The following is a 21,225-nucleotide window of genomic DNA, read 5'->3' as shown; positions in this document are numbered from 1 at the left end:
CCGGGAAGAGGCCCCGGGGAAGACCCAGGACACGCTGGAGAGACTATGTCTCTCGGCTGGCCTGGGAACGCCTCGGGATCCCCCCGGAGGAGTTAGAGGAAGTGTCTGGGGAGAAGGAAGTCTGGGAGTCCCTACTCAGACTGCTGCCCCCGCGACCCGGCCCCGGATAAAGCGGCAGAAGATGGATGGATGGATGGATAGTAAATAAAACATATACCTTTTTAAAACTGCATTTCCACAGATCTGACCTGCAACTTGACCTGCTTGTTTCCATGGAGATACAGAAGTTACACGAGGGCACCCTAAAAATGTGTATTCGGGTATTTCACCCCATGGGAATCGCAAACTTTAACAACTCTTCAATAAAAAAAAGCGAAACATTGTTTTTTGCCCACAAAAGTAGTATCCCATCTGAACAGCTGCTGAACTCTTTTACCGCTTGTCTCTAGTTTCTGTACAAACCATTAGCAAACACACATCACTTTCACTATCTTTGGGGTGCACGGGCCTGTACCGGGGGCATTCACTGTCAATCTGTCCCGGCCTGTTGATGAAAGCCAAATGTGGTGGAGTTGGACAGAGGGAGAGCAGGGGGACACTTGTGCAGGCAGATGTTTGGCCCGGAGAACGTGTACGAATGTGAGCTCCTAAGCCGCACTGGTCAGTAGAAATCAGCCAGAAAGTGATTGAATAACAATTTGGTGGGGAACACGTTGCAATCAGATACCACAAAATTGTAGACATATTCTCCGGTGTGAACAAACCACAAAATCCTGCGTCTATTATCTGATTTGTTCAGCTATTCGAATGAAAAGTAAAGATTGTAAAATTGTTAAAATGTTCCCATAATGATGTAAATGTTTGTGTAGTATTAGCTTCAGCCCATAGGGGGCACTAGGAAAATCATACACTTTTGGTACACTTTGGATTACATGTTTCCATTCGAAGCACTATGTGTCAACCATTGCGAGATAGGGCGACAGTGAGATCAGATTGAACAAAGTTTATAGGGACTTGGCAATGTCCCAGCGTCCTGTGTCCTTAGACAAATGTCCCAAGCTCCCTTGTTCTTAGACCAAACCTCTTTGGGAAAAAGTAGAAACCTGGAGGAGTTCCACAGTGAAGGAGAGATCTGACTCCTGCAGACGGACAGGCTGATGCGAGATAGAGAGTGGAGCTGGAGCCACTTCAGGAGGAGAACCAGTTCTTTGGGAGGAGAACCAGTTCTTCAGGAGGAGAACCAGTTCTTCAGGAGGAGAACCAGTTCCTCAGGAGGAGAACCTGTTCTTCAGGAGGAGAACCAGTTCTTCAGGAGGAGAACCTGTTCTTCAGGAGGAGAACCAGTTCTTCAGGAGGAGAACCTGTTCTTCAGGAGGAGAACCAGCTCTTCAGGAGGAGAACCAGTTCTCAAACCAGTTCTTCAGGAGGAGAACCAGCTCTTCAGGAGGAGAACCAGTTCTTTAGGAGGAGAACCAGTTCTTCAGGGCAGATGAAGGCAGCGCACCTAGAAAACTGTAGGTTTTTATTTCTGTTCCTAACTGGTCTGACCATAAGGTTTTAAACCTGGTCTTAAATGAAGAGACTGTCGGGCTCTTTAACATGGACAGGAGCTGATTCCATAACACAGGAGCTTGGTGGCTAAACGCTGGACCTCCTACTGTGCTTTTAGAGACTCTTGGGACCACCAGAAGGCCAGCATTTTGAGTGAAGAGCTCTCTTTGGATGATATGGTTCTATAGCATCTTTGAGGTAGGATGGGGCCATGTCATTTATGGCTTTGTAGGTCGGGAGGAGGATTTTTAATTTGATTCTAAAGTTGACAAAAACAAACAAAAAACATATAGACAAATCCCAATTAGATTTAAAATTTTAGAATAAACTGCGCTGCCCTAACGTAAACCCCAAATTAACAAATGCAAGAACACCAAGTCCTGTTATAAATATAAATGAAAAAACATATAAAACATATAAATGTTCTGGAAAGCTCAGACAAGAGATCGAATGTCCTGAAGCTACAAGAAGCCGTCCGGGTGATGTAATGTTATGAAGCGGTCTGCTGGAGAACTGACACACGCACATCCAAAGTAATTTACACAAAACACAGACCACATCACAAGCCTTTCATTTGAGCAGCAGAAAGTGAGACCCCGTTTGTAGTATTGGATGTAATCATTATGTGTTTAACTTGTCAGCAAACTGTGTCATCCTCTCAATCCCGCCGGCTTTGCGAGTCTATACGTCGCTCTCGTACGCGTCCAGCGTCACTGAAGTGGTCTGAAATGATTTCCTGGGTCTCATCTGTAAGTTATACTGCCTGTCACTTTGGACGTCTTCAAACATTAGTATTTTAAGTATTGATTTTAGGCTTGTTTCTATTTTGATTGTTTAGGAAAAGAGCTGTAGCGACCCCGTGTGGTGAATAAAGGTAAGTGCAGTTCAGTGAAAGCCTTGATTTGTTATTGACTTTAACCATAGTTCCTGATTATTATTATTATTATTATCATTATTGTTATTATTATTATTATTATTTTTATTATTATTATTATTATTATTATTATTAGTAGTAGTAGTAGTAGTAGTAGTAGTGTTATTATTATTTTATTTCAGATTAAAAAAAAGTTGAGTTGTATTTGATTATAAAATGTTCTTTGTTGTATTTGATTATAAAATGTTCTTTGTTGTATTTGATTATAAAATGTTCTTTGTTGTATTTGATTATAATGTTCTTGGTAGTACTCTTTACCTCCTTGATAATATATCTAGCATGAATATGGAAATAGTCCTGTTAAACTTGTGTCCTCCTACAATTGTTTAAGGAGAATAAACCTTAATTATTGAAAGCACTGTAGGCTTCCTGATTTTTACTGTCTTACAAACGTGGAAAAACAGAACGAGTTTGTTTTCAACTGTTGGCAAAGTAAACAAACATAGATATACTTTTTGACCTTCAATCCTGGCTCTGGATTGTCTGATTGTCCAGAACCAGTGGAATCTCTAAAGAGTGACAAAAAGAGACACAATAATCATATAATACAACCCAAATCAAAAGTTTAAGAAGCTCTGAACCAGAGAATGCAGCACATTGCACACACTGCACAAACTAAACTCTTGACATAGTACGGTGTATAGTTCCATAACAAATCATAAAATGTAGATTATTCAGCCTTTGTAACCAGCCTTTGTTACGTAAAAGTAAAAGTATCGGAGGCAGAACATTATTCAAGTGGAACAAGTGAAAGTAAAAGCGTGTTTAGAATAAAAAAGCAAAGTACTTCACACTAATTTCAAGACTCAAATGTAGTGATCTCAATAAAGAATTGTGATGATTTGTGGACAACTGAAGCAATATTTTAATTATTTTCTAGTCATTTTATATATTCGGCAGGATGTCCAAAAAAAATGCAAACCATAAGGAAAAGTACTTCATTTCAGTTACAAAATGTAGTGTGAGTAGATCAAACACTACAGATCCAATGTAGTGAGGTGCAATATTAAAAAATCCATCGTATAATGTACTGTACAAATACCTCAAAGTGTACATTTACTTCTATGCTTCAAGTCTTATTATTGTCTCCCAAGGGCAATGTTCAGACTGTGGTGGGATGAGAACAACAAGCTTTAATCTGCACATTTTTGAGCGGTCAAGGTGACTACTACAGACTGATACTCCCACATTTATGACCTTGGCTGCTGCCTCTTGTTCCACACACGACACGTCCAGAACTCTTTCACATTTTTCTTCTTTACACAATAGCAGTAAAAGACAGAAAACATCATAAATCGATAATCAAGTGAACAATTGTACCTTTTCTGGATGTTTTCCATACCACTCCTGTGCTGTTGGGGGCGGTAGCGTCGCATGTGCGGAGCTTTTATTTTTGTAATTTTTTTGGTTAAAGCGGAAGTTTTGGTTTTACACGTTGATCCACGGTGAGCTCGGACACAACTTAGCTATTTTACAATTTATTCCGTTTAAAAAAACAGCTTTCTTCTATAATAAGCGTCCACGGCGTTGCTAACATCATGCTAACTAATGCTAGCTTTGTGATCTGACGTGACATTTAGCCCAGACTCCAGAAATGAACACAACCATTGGTATAAACTTAGCCTAAATAGCATAATATCGTTGTTATAATGTTTATTTCTGATAATATTATGTTTTTGAGAGGTTATAAATTCCTGTCGTTGTAGGATTTATTTTTGCAAGTGACTAACAGTTAATTTTAGCTAGTTTTATCTGTTACACTTTAAAATAAAAGATAACTTGGTGCAGAATCTTCCAAGAAATGGACAAAAACAGGTGTAAAGTCAAACTGAAGCTGGTTCTAAACGTGTGTGAACAAATGGCTCTGCTCTTTGGTCTGACAAGACTGGGAAAGTCTTGACTTTTGACAATTCCCAATTCAAATCCAAAGCCAAAAGACCCTTTAAAATGCTGTCATCTGAATGTGCAAAGATCCTGGATGGAAGCGACTGTAGGCAAAATGAAGTAAACCATAAAACATGCTCAAGGATTAGCTGACGTCTAATCTAAATGCTAATGGTTTTAAAAGTAAGCAAGAATTTTACATTTCCAGGATAGAAATGTCAGTTAATTTGCGTTTCTATTACAAAAGATGAGAAACAAACAAATGTCTAGCTTTAACATTTCCTTTTCATAGTTTTATTGGAAGAAGAAATGTAGGGTTAATATTTCTGTGAGTATTTGTCCTGTAAAATTCAAACATCAGGATCTTAATATCCTCTTAAATACAAAAATAATAATAATGTAAAGTGTCATACTAAAGCCTTTATGGTGTCCGTCAAAAGTAATCTGCTTCTGTAACAAACTTAGAGGTCAATAATATCACGATACAGTTCACAAATCTTAACATTTTAAAGTTCTTGTGCAGGACATGGCCAAGAAAGCAAAGAAGAGGAAACGCAGGAAGCTGTCATCATCTTCAAGTGAGGATTATGGAGAGGTAAGGACTTCCTGTTTATGTGACGTTATTCTAGTTTATTTTGAATAATTGAATATGAACACAGTGCGTTGTGCTGTCAAATTGACTCTGTAGTCGCTTTAACATTCCCCTCATCTGGGTTCTTTATGGAGGGGCCAGTCACAATCCAGAAGAAAGAGAAAGTTTTAATACATAGTGTAAAATGTACATTAACAAGACAAAATGTGACCTTTCCTGAACAGTTTTTGAATCAGAAATTGCATAAACTACAACATAAAGAAGGTGCTATTATATAGTGTTGAAATACATTTTATTTTTCATCATTGTGGTATTAAAATAAAGTAAAAAAACTATTGCCTTTTCTATATCTATGTGTTTATATAGTTTACTTCACTGTATTCAGTTGTTAAGTTAACTATAATTTCTTTTTAGTTTTTTCTTTAAATATGTTTTTCATTCTCTCCTCAAAAAGGCAAATTGACATGTAAAACATTTATTATTTATTGATGTGTAGTTCTGCATCGTCCATGATGAGCTGACTGATGTTCATTTACTCCTGTAATATTGAATAATTATGTTCTTAATCCACCACAGACATCAACAAGCAAAAGAGAAACGAGCAAAAGAGAAACGAGCAAAAGAGAAACGAGCAAAAGAGAAACGAGCAAAAGAGAAACGAGCAAAAGAGAAACGAGCAAAAGAGAAACGAGCAAAAGAGAAACGAGCAAAAGAGAAACGAGCAAGACCAAACGTGCTCAGTCCCCCAGCAAAAAGAAGAATGATGCGTAGGTGTTTGTGTTCTATTCTTTATGATTTCTTCTTTCATGTTAACGTGTCTGCTCTGCTCTTACACGCAGCACTGTGCACAAAACCAAAGAAGACTACAGGTCCAGTAAAGATGAGGCCCGAAGCTGGCACCACGTTAAAAAGCCGGTGTCCAGGCTGGAAAAAACAAAATCAGCAAGAGCAGAGTCTCCCATTTTTAAAGAAGAACAAAGTGAACACGGTAAAAGACCTGAAAGGAAGTCATCCAGAGACAGATCAATTAAAACGTATTCACAGGATGAGCTTAAAGCGGAGAAGAACGTTTTGATACCGAGGTCCGTTTCTGTGGCTCAGAAAGAAATTACTAGAAAACGACGCTGGGATGTTTTACCGTCTGAAACCACGGAGGCAAAAACGCCGCGCCTGATTCTCAACGATACATCAACGAAATATAAGCCTGCAAAGCCAAATGAGCATTATCATGGACAAGAAGATTTAAAGGCAACGTTGAAGAGTAAAACGCCTGCTGTCGCTGCTTTAGAAGAGACAAAAACGGACCTCAAAACGACAGCAAAAGCTTGGCCATCGCAGCAGCGCAAAACCCCGAAAGAAAGCGCCGTAGCTTGGCTATCGCAGCAACGCAAAACCCTGAAAGAAAGGGCCGTGACCACGCCTCAGCCTCTTTCCAAAAAAACAGTTGTCGCAGAAAAATCCGCTGAAGACAAAGAACTTACGCAGTCAGGCAGTAGCGCGACAAAACGGTTGAATCAAAGTCTTAATAAACAAGATTCTGAGCCAGCGTTTTGTAGCAGCTTTTCTCCACTGTGTCGCGCAGACTCGCCCCAAACACTCGACGTGCCCCCGTACTCCAAAACTCCTGCTGTAGATGTTAAAATCGCTGCAAAAGACAAAAACGAAAGTGTGAAAAGCAGTCAAAAAGCTTCACCTGCGCAACATGCGGACCAGTCGTTATGGACAACGCCGGCTACAGCTATTTCGAAGGAGACGACAACGGCAACAACGTCTAAAATAATCTTTAAATTGTCACCGGCACAACCACGAAAGACTTTGAAAGAAAATGACATCCTCCCGCGTCTGCCGCCTTTTGGACGCCTGAACTTTAAAATCCCCAAAAAGACGGTTATAAAAGCGTTGGTAAAAGACAATGCAGTTCTTCAAATACAGAGCGATCAGACGCCTTCAGCACATGAGCCTGCTCCATCGGTTACGAAACAGCCCCCGCAGTCGTCATGTAGCGCGACGATCGCCCCAAATCAAGATCCTGTGAACAGCTTCTGTCCTCACACTGACCCGTCGCCGTGGCAGGACCAGGTAATGACATTTCACGTACGTTTTCAACTTTTCTATCCATGGAGAAGCATTTGCTCTGCCTGGAATATTCCACAGTAAAAATTCACTTTTTCCAAGGCTCATTTAACAATAAAAACACATGTAATTGCATACATTAAGGTACACATTAAGGTTAAGGTACACTTTAAGGTTAAAGGTTCCATATCATGCAAAATCGACTTTTCAGAGCTTTTGACCTTCTTATAGTGCTATCGGTTCCTCGTATATGTGCCCAAAGTGTTTTTTTGATTGATTCCTGCTGTCTTTAGCTAGAGAACAGTCTCTATCCTTCCCCTCGGATGAGCAGACGAACGGGGGCTGAGTTACGCTGTTTCAGCCCATCTTCCAGGAAGCACTCTGTACCTGTAACACGCGGGTTAGGGTTAGCATGAAGTAAATATTGTATTATTTGTTGCCTCCTTTTACCCCAGAGGAATTTGGCAGAAGAGCTCCACCAGGCTCGCTCAGAAAAACTCCTGGAGGTGGATGTAATGCAAAGCTATGGGGAGCTCACCTGCATGGAGATCGATCCACCAGAAGAGGGAGCCATAAACACAGAGCGTGAGTAGTGAAGCTGAACTAAAGGGAAAGATGCATACATGTTATGTGGGAAAAAGTGACTAAAGCTCAGCTGTTTAGGCAAACAACAAGACCTGCTCATCATGCTGGACACCAACATTCTCCTCAGTCACCTGGACTATGTGAAAAGGATTGTGACTCGTGGTTTAAAAGGTAAAAGAACTCTATAGACATTGTAAATCACCATTTGAAAGGAACAGAATATCCACCACACCACCAACTATTTCAAACTTTCTTTATTTTCTTTATTATTATTTTTATGATGTTATTTTAATATGTGCTTATTCTCACAATACACCAGTACTATCACTGAATGAGAGTGATAGGCTCCAGTTATGAAGACGTTATTGGCAAATCAAATTAACGTTGTTTAGTAATAGATCACCATTCTTCTATGTGACCAGCTTTATGACATTAAAGTGATTAAAATGATAATGTTACATAAATAGTAGGGCTGCAGTTGATTATAAAAGTCTAGGTTGATTAAAAGGGGCGTGGCGCTGGCAAAAAGATAAAACTATGAAGTATCTCTCTGACCTGACCATACATCTTTCCAGGAGATCACACTATTACAAATAAAGCTGGGTTTCGATTCAAATATCAAGAATCGATTCGATTCCGATTTTTACGTTTCAAAATCGTATTTTTTCGATTTCTCAGATTCCATCCGATTCGCTCCGATTTCGATCTGATTTCCGATTCGATCCGATTATGATTCAATCCGGGGGTTAATGTTATTAAAAATGAAAAATGTATTTGAACCGTTTCCTTCACTTCATGACTGTTTAGAGAAGCAACATATTAAAACTAGTATTATATCAATATTAAACAGCAAATCTTACAAGTATTGGTAGTTACTGATGGAAGACTGATGAAAAGGTTAAGGGTCAATCTACCTTCAAGAAAGATAATCCAGGAGTCCTGAATTATCTTTCTTAAAGGTAGATTGAAGTTCACTGAGGGAAATGCAGAAAAGAATTTGAATTAAAAAAATTTTTTTTTTAAAAATCGATCTTTGGATGTACAAATCGATAATCGTCATTAAAAATCTGAAAATCGATTATTTCAACCCAGCTCTAATTACAAATGTTTAAACTGAAAACCAATCGTAAATGGCGTATTCATCTGTAAACTATTCACTCACTCCATGTTGTCTCCTTTCTGCTGTTTTGAATGTAAATCCTTTTAAAATAACCTCAGAAATGAGTCACTCAAGACAGCGACCGATTCATCGACTCGACTAGACGTCTACGGCCCTGATAAAAAAGCTTGATTAAAACACTTTACATATACTGCATACGTTTCATTTCAAGTACCGTATTTTCCGGACTATAAGTCGCACTGGAGTATAAGTCGCATTTTTTGGGGGAAATGTATCACTAAATCACTAAATCCATTAAATTCTTCTTCCTCTGTGTCACTTCTAAACAACTCCACAAACTCCAGAGGTAGAGGAAGTGCAGATCGTCGCTGTGTCGCTTAGAGCCTCGAGCGCCTTCTTGTGGTTGTCGGTGTGAAAATAATCAACATGTGAAATGCGGTTGCCAGTGTGAAAATAACAAATAATATCACATATAAGTCGCACCCCGGCCAAAACTATGAATAAAGGTGCGACTTATAGTTTGGAAAATACGGTATAGAAATGTACACATAAATAATTAGAATGATTTATTACTAATTTCAAAGAATGGACAAATTATATAATATATAAAAGAAATGATTCCATGGTGTGAATACTGCAGAAGTATCCTGTAGTAATCCGCGCACTGCTTCTTTTTCTCTTCCTCGTGCAGCAGAGAGCCGGTCGGTCGTCGTCATTCCCTGGGTGGTGCTCCAGGAGCTGGACTCTCTCAAAAAGGGCCGGGGTCTTTCGGGGTCCGTGGCGCACCTGGCCATTCCTGCCATCTCCTACATCTGGAACTCATTAAAGGGCAAAGAGAGCCAGCTGTGGGGCCAGTCCATGCAGCAAGCCGCCGAGAGTTCCAGTGAGTGAGGGTGACTTTACACCACGATATGACACTTCACACCACGATATGACACTTCACACCACGATATGACACTTCACACGCGATATGACACTTCACACCACGATATGACACTTGACACCACGATATGACACTTCACACGCGATATGACACTTCACACCACGATATGACACTTCACACCACGATATGACACTTCACACGCGATATGACACTTTACACCACTATATGACACTTCACACGCGATATGACACTTCACACCACGATATGACACTACACACCGCGATATGACACTTCACACCACGATATGACATTTCACACGCGATATGACACTTCACACGCGATATGACACTTCACACCACGATATGACATTTCACACGCGATATGACACTTCACACGCGATATGACACTTTACACCACTATATGACACTTCACACGCGATATGACACTTCACACCACGATATGACACTACACACCGCGATATGACACTTCACACCACGATATGACATTTCACACGCGATATGACACTTCACACGCGATATGACACTTCACACCACGATATGACACTACACACCGCGATATGACACTTCACACCACGATATGACATTTCACACGCGATATGACACTACACACCGCGATATGACACTTCACACCACGATATGACATTTCACACGCGATATGACACTTCACACGCGATATGACACTTTACACCACTATATGACATTTCACACGCGATATGACACTTCACACCACGATATGACACTTCACACCACGATATGACACTTTACACCACGATATGATTATTTTACACCACGATATGACACTTTACAACACGATATAACACTTTACACCACGATATGATTATTTTACACCACGATATGACAGTTTACAACACGATATAACACTTTACACCACAATATGATTATTTTACACCACGATATGACACTTTACAAAATGATATGATACTTCACACCACGATATGACACTTCACACCATAATATGACACTTTACACCACAATATGACACTTTACACCACGATATGACACTTTACACCAAGATATGACACTTCACACTAAGATATGACACTTCACACCACGATATGACACTTCACACCACGATATAACACTTTACACCACGATATGATTATTTTACACCACGATATGACACTTTACAACACGATATGACACTTTACAACACGATATGACACTTTACACCACTATATGATCATTTTACACCATGTTATGACTGAGTGGAATTTACAATCAATCAATCAAGCTTTATTTATAGAGCCCTTTACGACACTCAGAGTGACCAAAGTGCTTCACGATGGAAATACAAAACATAAAACTAAGAAACTAAAAACAAACTGTACAAAATAAAGTGTCACTACATTACAGAGTGTTAAAAGACAGTCTGAATAAACACGTTTTAAGCCTGGACTTAATGGTTGGCCCTGGATGAACAAGGGTCTGACAATGTCGCTTAGTGATGCCAAATGACTTCACATATATATGATTTATAACTTTAATCAATAGTTGGATAGTTCATTAATTAGTTATTTACTTTGTGTTAGTTATTGTTGGTTTGTTATAGTTATTATAGTTATTTGTACATTATTTATTAACCAACACTTGTCCTGGGGCAAGGTGAAAAAGTGACCGCACATAAATCATTAGCATATTTACACAAAAGGGGACATTTAAGGAAAATTAAAACAGAACTACATTTAAATGCACAGACATTTTTAGTAGGATTTTTTGAGCGAAACCTCCTGAAATAGACCAGTTCACATAAAACCTCAAATCTGATTGAAATGAGTTAGTTAGTCTGTCTTACTCACCATTTGTATATCCTATGTATTTTTAGCAATTGTAATTATATTGGGAAGGCATTTTTTATTTGCTCAATCGGCATTTGCTTCTCAATTTGACCCACCTTTAATACCACTCAGACACTAGGGGGCACTGTTGATTGTCCACTGTGCTGCTCAAGGGCAAGCACCTCCACCATATTAAAAAAAAAAACACAGGTATATATAAGAAAATAACACATGTAAATCACAGGGATGTTTTAGAAAGACTTCCATTGTGATTTTAGTTGTAGAGCCATTTTTGCATCTTCTCTTTCTCTCAAACCCCCTGCTCTTTGCAAAGCCGTCTGCAGAAGCGCTTTCAGAGTTGACTTGAATCTTCTCCCCGTCCTGTCCTTGTGGGAGCGTCTGTCCTGTCTCGGCGTGTCGTCCCGATCCTTCTCTGCGTTCTCATGTTTTTCCTTCCTCCTTGGTTGTCCCCAGACGGTCTGAACGCGGAGAATAATGACGACCGCGTCTTGCAGTGCTGTCTGCAGTTCCAGCTCCTGTATCCAGAGTGCGCTGTCATCCTGTGCACGTGAGTCCCCTCCCCCACCTCCATTCTGCTGCTGCTGCAAAGTGTGCGTCCTCTGCAAATAATGCACACGCATGTGACTCCAGCCAGATAGTTCCAGTTCAACACAGAGAAAGAGAACGGCCAGACACGATAATTGGGAGTGAATAGATGTGCTGAGCAAGGACATTTCTCTTCTCACAATAGCAGTGTTTTGTTGTAAACCTATCTTTCTTTCTTTTTTTTTTCTTCCTTTTAAGCCATTTGCCTGCCCAACACAGGTTTCCAGACACTGCTAGTACATATTTATGACATTTTAATAAGCAAGCATATCATTTTTATTCTTCAGATATCCATGTCGCACACACACTTCTGCACACACTGTATCAACATTGAGTCTGAACTAGGACTAGAACGGGACTAGAGCGGGACTAGAGCGGGACTAGAGCGGGACTAGAGCGGGACTAGACCAGGACTAGAGCAGGACAAGAACGGGACCAAAATTGTTTGCCACAAATTGAGGCTTAAGGAGCGTTCACACCGCGGCGTCAAAGCGTCCAGTTTACATTCAAACTCTATGTGGACATGCATCCTGTGCGTCCAGGGTTTTTGCGGGGCGTTTTGAGCGTTTTTGAGCCCCAAATCCAGACAAGGGGGGGCCCACACAAGCCCCCGAGCCGAATGTCTCAGTTTTTGGACTTCATAAAGCAAATGGACCAAAGCCACTCTCTCAGCCTGCTCTGCCATCGGACTAAGAGAACAGCAACAGTGGGAAACACAACAGCTCCTCCGCCGCCGCGCATGTGCGTCTGCTGGTGGACGCTTTGGTCTGAACGCAGCTTAAATGTAGGTTTATGCTTGACGCGAGGTCCGCAAGGAACCTGAATTTCCGCGTTAGGGAAAAATGTGTAACTATGTGGACGGTTCCACTTGGAAATGAGCATTATTTCCCTGCAGCTCGCTTAGTCACCGCATGAACCCCACGACTATAAATACTGCAAACGTCTTCTCCGCTGCACTCTGCCAGGAGGGACGTATAATCCAAGCTTAATGCTACACAAGCAATCCATATTTGAATAATTTATTTGATGCAATTTATGTAGAATAAAGGTCACTAATTGCCTATGCTGATTAAAAACTACAGATTGAGACCTAATGTAGACTCGTGTTCTGCTTTAGTCCTGCTCTTGTCCTGCTTTAGTCCCATTTTACAACTTTTTATGTGGGGATTGAAGCGTGAACTCACCCATAGTTACTTATATATAATAATGACACTACTACTAAGATGTTTTTTGTGTTCAGCTTGCAAACCTGGACTGCGTGACCTCAATATCGTCCAACTAAACCCGACGCATCATCTCTTTTTCTCTGCTCCAGTAATGATAAGAACCTGTGCATCAAAGCTCTTCTGAGTGGGGTCAAGGCCTTCAGCAAGAACGACCTGGAAACCGAGGTTGCCAGGTGCAGCCTCGACTCTCCTTTCCTGCAAAACGTCGGCACGTCCACCGCCCCGGCTGGAGCGCGACACAGCGTTTCGACACTAGCGCCGGGCGACGTCCACGCGCAGACGCAAGCGGGATACGGCCAAGAAGCAACAAGCCTCTCGGTGGAGAACGGTGAGCCGGGGGGATTAGATGTGCTCTTCTAATGAAAACATTCTCAGGGTTGTTTCATCATCAGCTTTTATCATCTACATAGACATCTTATGTCATTCAAGCTATCAGACCTGTTCCTGTGTACATGAGATAATCCTAAAGACACTGGCTAAAAGTTCAAGCAGAGGTTGCACTAAATACACATTAACTAATCATTTCTCCTTTTCCTATTGTGTAAAATTGCGGCTCTTGCTCTTTTGTGTTAAAATATGCCACCCTTTTGTAAAGCGCTGCAGCTAGCAATTATTTTAGTAGTCAACAGTACCGTATTTTCTGGAGCACCTGCCCAAAAATGCATAATAAACATATATAAGTCGCACTGGAGTATGAAATGCGTTTGCAAGTGTGAAAATAACAAATAATATCACATATAAGTCGCTCCGGAGTATAAGTATAAATGTAAGTATAAGCTCCCCGGCCAAAACTATGAAAAAAGGTGCGACTTATAGTCCGAAAAATATGGTACACTTTTTGAATACATTTGCAACAAAATGAAGTTTGAAATATGGTAACAGCAGGACATTTTGATTTAGCAATAATATTCTTGTATATGTTTTAGAGTCGATCTAGTCCAAATAATGGTTACAGTTATCGAATCATCGCAGTCTTACTAAATACACATGAATTAATCGTTTATTATATCATTACTGCCAAGATTGTAACTCCTACACGTGTTGAGTATGCCTCCATTTTGTATCTCATGCCGCAGAGAACAATGAGACAAGCGAAGCCAGCGATGCCAGGAGAAGAAGAGGGCACCTGGACAGCCTCGTGTGCGCGTTTGAAAGCTGCCTGCAGGAGGCGCTGTCGGACGTGTTGGAAGCGGAAATGAAGGCCGCCTACGATGACCTCTGGCTGGAGGTAAAAAACGCGAGCTCTGGGAAATGGTGTTCGGCACAGTCTCCACAGTGACCGTTGCCGCCAATGCGACGAGCACGAACGCACACGGCGGTCCTAACAATGTCTTTGTGTTTGATTGTCGACAGATCGTTTGCAGGAAACCTCCGTGGTCGCTTTACGACGCGCTGCACTGCATGAAAAAACACTGGATCGCCGTTTTTGGTCACGTGGTGTTGCGGTCCAAGCAGCAGAACGTCTTGAACCTCCTTGAGTTCTTCACTGCAGGTATAGAGAGAGATGGGACTATGTGTGATCATTTCGGTTCAGAAACGTGCTGTTGATCAACAAATATATGGTAAATGAATTACACCAATGTTAAAATGATATACACAAAGAAGGGGGGAGGGGCCTAGTACACCCACAGCACATACAATTGTTGCCGGTCAATGTATAAAATCAGTCTGGATCGCTTAATCGACTAAAAAATAACTCCAGATAACTTACTCCGGGCTTTCTTCTTTCTTCTGTAGTGCATATGTATCATTATCATCTGGACTATGATTATTTTATTTAACAACTTTAGCCCGAACAATCCGGTTGTTTTTTTGAGTAATTTGTTGTCGTTGCAGCAAATGACACAGAATGACACAGTTTTCATTTCAAAAAAGTTAAAAACAGTGTTATAATTGTGTTCAAATTATAGCCCAGTTCATGCCTTAATAGTAGCTTTAAAAACAACAGTATTAATTAACGTTAGAAAGTCTATTCTTTCACTGCAGGTTAACCTTTGTAAGTATTTCATTGTGGTTATGATTTTTCCATAGCCTTAAAATAGCTCTGATTTGAACTGTCGACCTCTGTGCGCGAGCCCCCTTTTCCCTGATCGCATTTAAGTGGAACCGACGCGACAGTAACAGTGGGCAGAACGGGGTCAGCGGCTCGAATGTGTGTCAGGGGAAAGCGCCGAGTCGTCCGCTGCGGCGCTCTGGTTCTCGTCGCGGGCTTTAATGACGTTACGCCTGGAGTGTCCAGCATCCGTCAGCCCCTTCCCTCCGCCGCCGCCGCCCCTCTGCCCCTCTCGCGCCGCCTCTGCCCCTCTCGCGCCGCCTCTGCCCCCCTCGCGCCGCCGCCCCTCTGTGGCGGCGCCACCCCTCTGCCCCTCTGTGGCGGCGCCACCCCTCTGCCCCTCTGTGGCGGCGCGATAAACTTAATCCAGCCAGGAACGGGCATTAAGCGGAACAATAGGATCTGTTTTTTGTATTTTTGTTGACTAGCATGACTTCGGAGTTCTTGGTCTCACACAGGTTGGCTTTATGACCGGGCTGTTAAGGAGGAGGAGCAAAGAGGAGGAAAGAGAAGGTAGAGGGAAGAGGGGGAAGAGGGAGGGGGAGGAGGGAGGGAGGGAAAGGAAGAGGGAGGAGGAGGAGGAAGGAAAGGAATAGGGGGAGGAGGAAGGAAGAGGAGGGAGGGAAAGGAGGAGGAGGGAGGAGGAGGGAAGAGGAGGAGGGAAGAGGAGGAGGGAGGGAAAGGAAGAGGGGGAGGAGGAGGAGGGAGGGAAAGGAGGAGGAGGGAGGAGGAGGAGGGAGGAAGAGGAGGGAGGGAAAGGAAGAGGAGGAAGGAAAGGAATAGGGAGAGGAGGAGGGAGGAGGAGGAGGAGGGAGGAAGAGGAGGGAGGGAAAGGAAGAGGAGGAAGGAAAGGAATAGGGAGAGGAGGAGGGAGGAGGAGGGAGGGAAAGGAAGAAGGAGGAGGAAGAGGGAGGGAAAGGAAGAGGGGGAGGGAGGGAAGGAAGAGGGGGAGGAGGAGGGAGGGAGGGAAAGGAAGAAGGGGGAGGAGGAGGGAGGGAGAGGAATAAGGGGGAGGGAAGAACCAAATGTGAAACAAATCCAGGAGTGGAAAAATACTGCAGGTCGTTTTCTGGGCTTTTCCGCAGACTTAGCGTGGCTTGTCTTAGCTTGAGAAACAAAGTTATTCAAAGGGCTTTACATGACATGAAAAGAAAAAAAAAAAAAAAGATGCATTAAAATCACAATACAAACAGATAAAAACGTAAGCAATTGTCAAATTTAGAGTCGTATGCGCTGTTCAGAGTAAAAAATGTGTTTAATTCACGTTAATGCATATTCAAAATAGGGATATTGCAACAACAACAAAACAACAAAAACAATAGTTATTTATTGCAGAATTAAACGCACTACATGTTCAAATGCGGAAGTGGTCCCAACGTTAATTTGTGTATTTTTTGGGATGGAATAATGCTTTGTTTTGTCATGATTCAAATCTTGTTTCGAGACGTACTGAAAAGTCAATGTTTTTCTGTTGATTTGCTAAATAAAACTAAATTTAAATCACTGAATCACAATGTAGTCTAAAGGCAATTTTGTGTTTTTTCTGGTTTAATGATTAGACTATAGCTCTGAATCTTTGATAAATGAAGAGTAATTGGGTTTGTGATGTTTGTTATAGGTTATTAGACATACTCTTCTCCTTCTCCTCCTCCTCCTCCTCCTCCTCCTCCTCCTCCTCCTCCTTCTTCTTCTTCTTCTTCTTCTTCTTCTTCTTCTTCTTCTTCTTCTTCTTCTTCTTCTTCTTCTTCTTCTTCTTCTTCTTCTTCTTCTTCTTCTTCTTCTTCTTCTTCTTCTTCTTCTTCTTCTTCTTCTTCTTCTTCTTCTTCTTCTTCTTCTTCTTCTTCTTCTTCTTCTTCTTCTTCTTCTTCTTCTTCTTCTTCTTCTTCTTCTTCTTCTTCTTCTTCTTCTTCTTCTTCTTCTTCTTCTTCTTCTTCTTCTTCTTCTTCTTCTTCTTCTTCTTCTTCTTCTTCTTCTTCTTCTTCTTCTTCTTCTTCTTCTTCTTCTTCTTCTTCTTCTTCTTCTTCTTCTTCTTCTTCTTCTTCTTCTCCTTCTTCTTCTTCTCCTTCTCCTTCTCCTTCTCCTTCTCCTTCTTCTTCTTCTTCTTCTTCTTCTTCTTCTTCTTCTTCTTCTTCTTCTTCTTCTTCTTCTTCTTCTTCTTCTTCTTCTTCTTCTTCTTCTTCTTCTTCTCCTTCTCCTTCTCCTTCTCCTGAATTTTTGTAAGTAAAAATTGACGATAAAATTTTTCCAAGCGGGATAAATTGCTACAGATAATATTGCGATTAATTATAATATCAAGGTGCATTTTTGCAGGACTGCACTAAATTGTCAAGAAAAATAAATCCTGCGATAATAACAAGATGGCAGAACGTGACACAATCGTAGCATCAACAAAGAGTCACAAAGACGTCGTTATTCACGAAAAAAGTACCACAAGAGTGAAATAAAATGTACAGATGATGAATATTAAGCCCAAAAAATATTGCACGGATAAAGTATGAATAACACTTAACTCTTCTCACTGAAATGTGCAGAAGGAACACAGGACATTATCTGAAGAGTTTATTAGCACGCTCAAGCTAACATAAGCTAAAGCTAAAATACAATGGTACTATGTTTTTTTTGTCTCGCACAAATACGGTTTCTTACTATTCTGCTCGATATGGACAGTAGCGTCTGACTGAATTTGTTTCCCTTTTCTCTCAGGTAAAGCTCTAGATGAGAATGCTACTTTAGCGGCGCTGCTGGACGCTAAGGACCTTTTAGAAACATTTGTGAAACGCTCGAGCCGTGTTCCCAGTGCCATTTCCGTCGTCGGCAACATCTTAAACGCTCTTCAAAGTCATCAGGTCAGTTGAAGTAATGATAAAAGTCTACTTGGGATCAGTCTGTGGGTTTTACCGTGACACTAATGGTTGTCCGCGCAGGGAGAAACATCAGCCGACGACGTCGTTATGAGGGAAGCGGAGGAGGATCGATTGCTCGCATCGCTTCAGGTCCCTCCCTGCGATGTGTGGGCCCTCTTTGAGAACATCTGGGACCACGTGTTTCAAGCGAGGTACGCGTCCGATGGATTGTACTGCTCTGGTCTTATTTACCAGACGCAGATGAGATATTAATGCTGTATTTTCAAGGCGCAGCGTTTTCATTACACAGAACAGCCAACATCTTTAAAGTGCACGTGACAGGTTGGACTACTCCTTTCAATGAAGTGTACGTGACGGAAAGCTTACCACGTTTAGTTATTTACTTGGTTCAACGCAGTGTTTTTTTTATTACTAAAGTTCACTACTCGAGCAAAAGTACAGTTGTCTAAAAAATAACGCTGGTATATAACTATGCTAAGTACCACCGTATTTTCCACACCATAAAGCGCACTGTCAATGAGTCTATTTTTAATCATTTTTCATATATAAGGTGCACTCTGAACTATAAGGCACATTAACCGAAACAAAACTTGTACCACAAAAAATCGCTTCGAGGTCAGTGAGCACAACCAGAATTAATCCATGTATAAGGCGCACTGTCGTTTTTTGAGAAAATTAAAGGCTTTTAAGTGCACCTTGCGGAAAATACTGTACTTGTTCAACAATGGATACATTTCTTAACATTACTGAAGTTGATCAGAGAACAGCAAATAGCGATGCAAACGACCAAACCATTTATTGATTGGTATTATTTAAAAACTCATAAGATAATTATGAGAGTAATTATCTTGTTCGATGTGTTGCTCGAGTCTTGACTAAAGAGTGTGAGCCCCGCGAGGCGCATTTTGCCACAGAAACGCCCCGTGGAGACCGTCTACATTGATTTCTCTCCCCAGCTAACCCCCAAAGGTCATGTCTTTCTGTCCCGCTATAGCCTGAGCGTGTTCAAAGCTCTGGACTTTGACCCGAACGCCTCCGAGAGCGCGCCGCCCGCCGGAGGTCTCCCGCCGCCACAGGACGTCCTGCTCTGCCTGGACCGGCTCGCGCGCACCGTCCCACAGCTGCTGCAGGCCTTCAGCGGGTACGTGCGCTTTACTCCCTGTGCCCTCTCTAATGTTATCGCCACCATTTAAAGTTGCACTCTGTAACTTTCCTGCTTATCTCGGTGAAAATGCCTGGAGTTTTCCACAGCAGAGCATGAGAAACATTTATTTTTCCATTCATTAATTTACAAGCAAAGACGCACCTTGAAACGCATGCATTCTTACTGTGAGTGGGCTCGCCTCGCCACGGATCTGACCTGTAATTAGGCCGGTGTCGTCGCCTTTCTTCATGCAATAGAGTAAAAATGGTCTCGCTCTAGCGCTGACGTATTGTAAAAGACGTGCACTGTTAGCATGATAGTTGTTGTTTGCACTGTTAGCATGATAGTTGTTGTTCGCACTGTTAGCATGATAGTTGTTTTTAGCACTGTTAGCATGCTAGCTGTTGTTAAGATAAGATAAGATAAGATATTCCTTTATTGTCCCACATGGGGAAATTTCATTGGTGCAACGCAGGTAGATACAGAGGTAGATACAGAAGAACAGATCACTTATAGGAAGTCTGAAAAACACTTTCAGTAGAAGATCTCCTATAAATAAATAAAAACTCCCATAGACAAATAAATAAATAAATACCATTGCATGTGATCCCGACAGTAATTGCACATGAATATGTGTCACGACAGCACATAGATTGCACATGAATTTCACAGTAATTGCACATGAATTGCACATGAATTCCAACAGCAATTGCACATACGACAGAATTGCACATCAGTATTAGGTTAGGTCAGTATTGCGACGGGATAACGTGACGATCTCCGGGTAAGACGACTGTTCTCCGCAGTTTCATGAGTTCCTCCTTTGTGGAAACGCGGTACGGCGCCGGCCGGGGGGCGGGGCCGGAGCCGGGGGGCGGGGCGGGGCCGGAGCCGGGGGGCGGGGCCGGAGCCGGGGGACTCAGAGCCAAGACACATCGCAACGACACGACGAAAACACTCAATCCAGCCGAATAAAGTCAAAACAAGTTAATTTAAAGCGATTCCAGTGCGTGTCCTGATCGTTCGTGAAGTTCCTCTTTCATATAAACGTGTACATAAACGTGTACCGACGACACGCCGTACTTTAGCGCGGCCGGAGGGCGCGGGGGGGGGGCTGGTGGGCTCGCTCGGAGCTAGCTCACGTCACAACAACACGACGAACGCAACGAAAAACGCTCAAATCCAGCCGAAAGAAGTCAAAAACAGTTGAATTAAAAAACTATTCCAGCGCGTGTCCCTATCGTACAGTAAAATAGAAAAAATATACTAACTATATTTACAAAATATAGGAGATAAAGCACAATAAGTGTGAGAAAGAAGAGAGAGCGTTTACACCGGGCTGCCAGCTGTACCAGCGCCTTATGACGTAAACGTTAGCGTTACCGCGACGTCCAAACTTCACTCTGGCCTCTGAAAGTTGTAAAAAGCGCCTATAAACTCATCAGGGTGAATTAGAACTGCGTTTGGAAAGTGGGGTATACGTTTGGACCGCTGCAAAACTTAAGGAAAATATGATTTTTTTTCACTCTTGGGTCATTGTAATGTCGGTAAAGAAATAAATTTTAACCTACACTTTTAATTCTTTCCCATTTTTCCTAATCCATTGTCACATTCGTAATCAATATAATAATAAGAACGAGCGCTTAACTGAAGTGGTTTGGAAGTTCTGTGTTAACATAATTGTGTCAATGTGTTTAAATTATTTCAAAACGTTAAGATATTGGAATCTTTTGAGTAAGAAGTTATCGATTAAACAACCACAAACTGATTTCTATGACTTGCTCTTTTAAATATACTCGGCTGTAAATACATTTTAACGAAATTGAGGTCAAATGATCAGCTTGAGCCTTTTAATTGAGGGCTATAATCCGGTGTAAAATGATGTGGTTTGGAG

General features: G+C 41.6%; 1 protein-coding gene across 1 annotated transcript in view; it reads left to right on the top strand.

The window, feature by feature from the left end:
* Positions 1–3,896: 3,896 nt before the first annotated feature.
* Positions 3,897–21,225, top strand: part of swt1 (SWT1 RNA endoribonuclease homolog) — a 45,348-nt gene continuing 28,019 nt past the window's right edge. The window contains exons 1-14 of the mRNA XM_072439082.1: positions 3,897–3,930; positions 4,893–4,964; positions 5,538–5,728; positions 5,801–7,040; positions 7,490–7,619; positions 7,698–7,790; positions 9,431–9,622; positions 11,913–12,006; positions 13,360–13,598; positions 14,347–14,498; positions 14,624–14,762; positions 18,027–18,169; positions 18,248–18,378; positions 19,182–19,328. Of these exons, the coding sequence (XP_072295183.1) occupies positions 4,896–4,964; positions 5,538–5,728; positions 5,801–7,040; positions 7,490–7,619; positions 7,698–7,790; positions 9,431–9,622; positions 11,913–12,006; positions 13,360–13,598; positions 14,347–14,498; positions 14,624–14,762; positions 18,027–18,169; positions 18,248–18,378; positions 19,182–19,328 (2,960 nt within the window). The 5' untranslated portion in view covers positions 3,897–3,930; positions 4,893–4,895. The remainder of the gene's footprint in view (positions 3,931–4,892; positions 4,965–5,537; positions 5,729–5,800; positions 7,041–7,489; positions 7,620–7,697; positions 7,791–9,430; positions 9,623–11,912; positions 12,007–13,359; positions 13,599–14,346; positions 14,499–14,623; positions 14,763–18,026; positions 18,170–18,247; positions 18,379–19,181; positions 19,329–21,225) is intronic.

The sequence above is a fragment of the Eucyclogobius newberryi genome, unplaced genomic scaffold (assembly GCF_026437365.1).
Source record: "Eucyclogobius newberryi isolate DKJ021-1_F unplaced genomic scaffold, fEucNew1.0.hap1 SCAF_9, whole genome shotgun sequence".
In the NCBI taxonomy this organism is placed as follows: Eukaryota; Metazoa; Chordata; class Actinopteri; order Gobiiformes; family Gobiidae; genus Eucyclogobius; species Eucyclogobius newberryi.
Note: the sequence above shows the minus strand (reverse complement) of the source record. Positions and strands in the feature narration are given on the sequence as shown.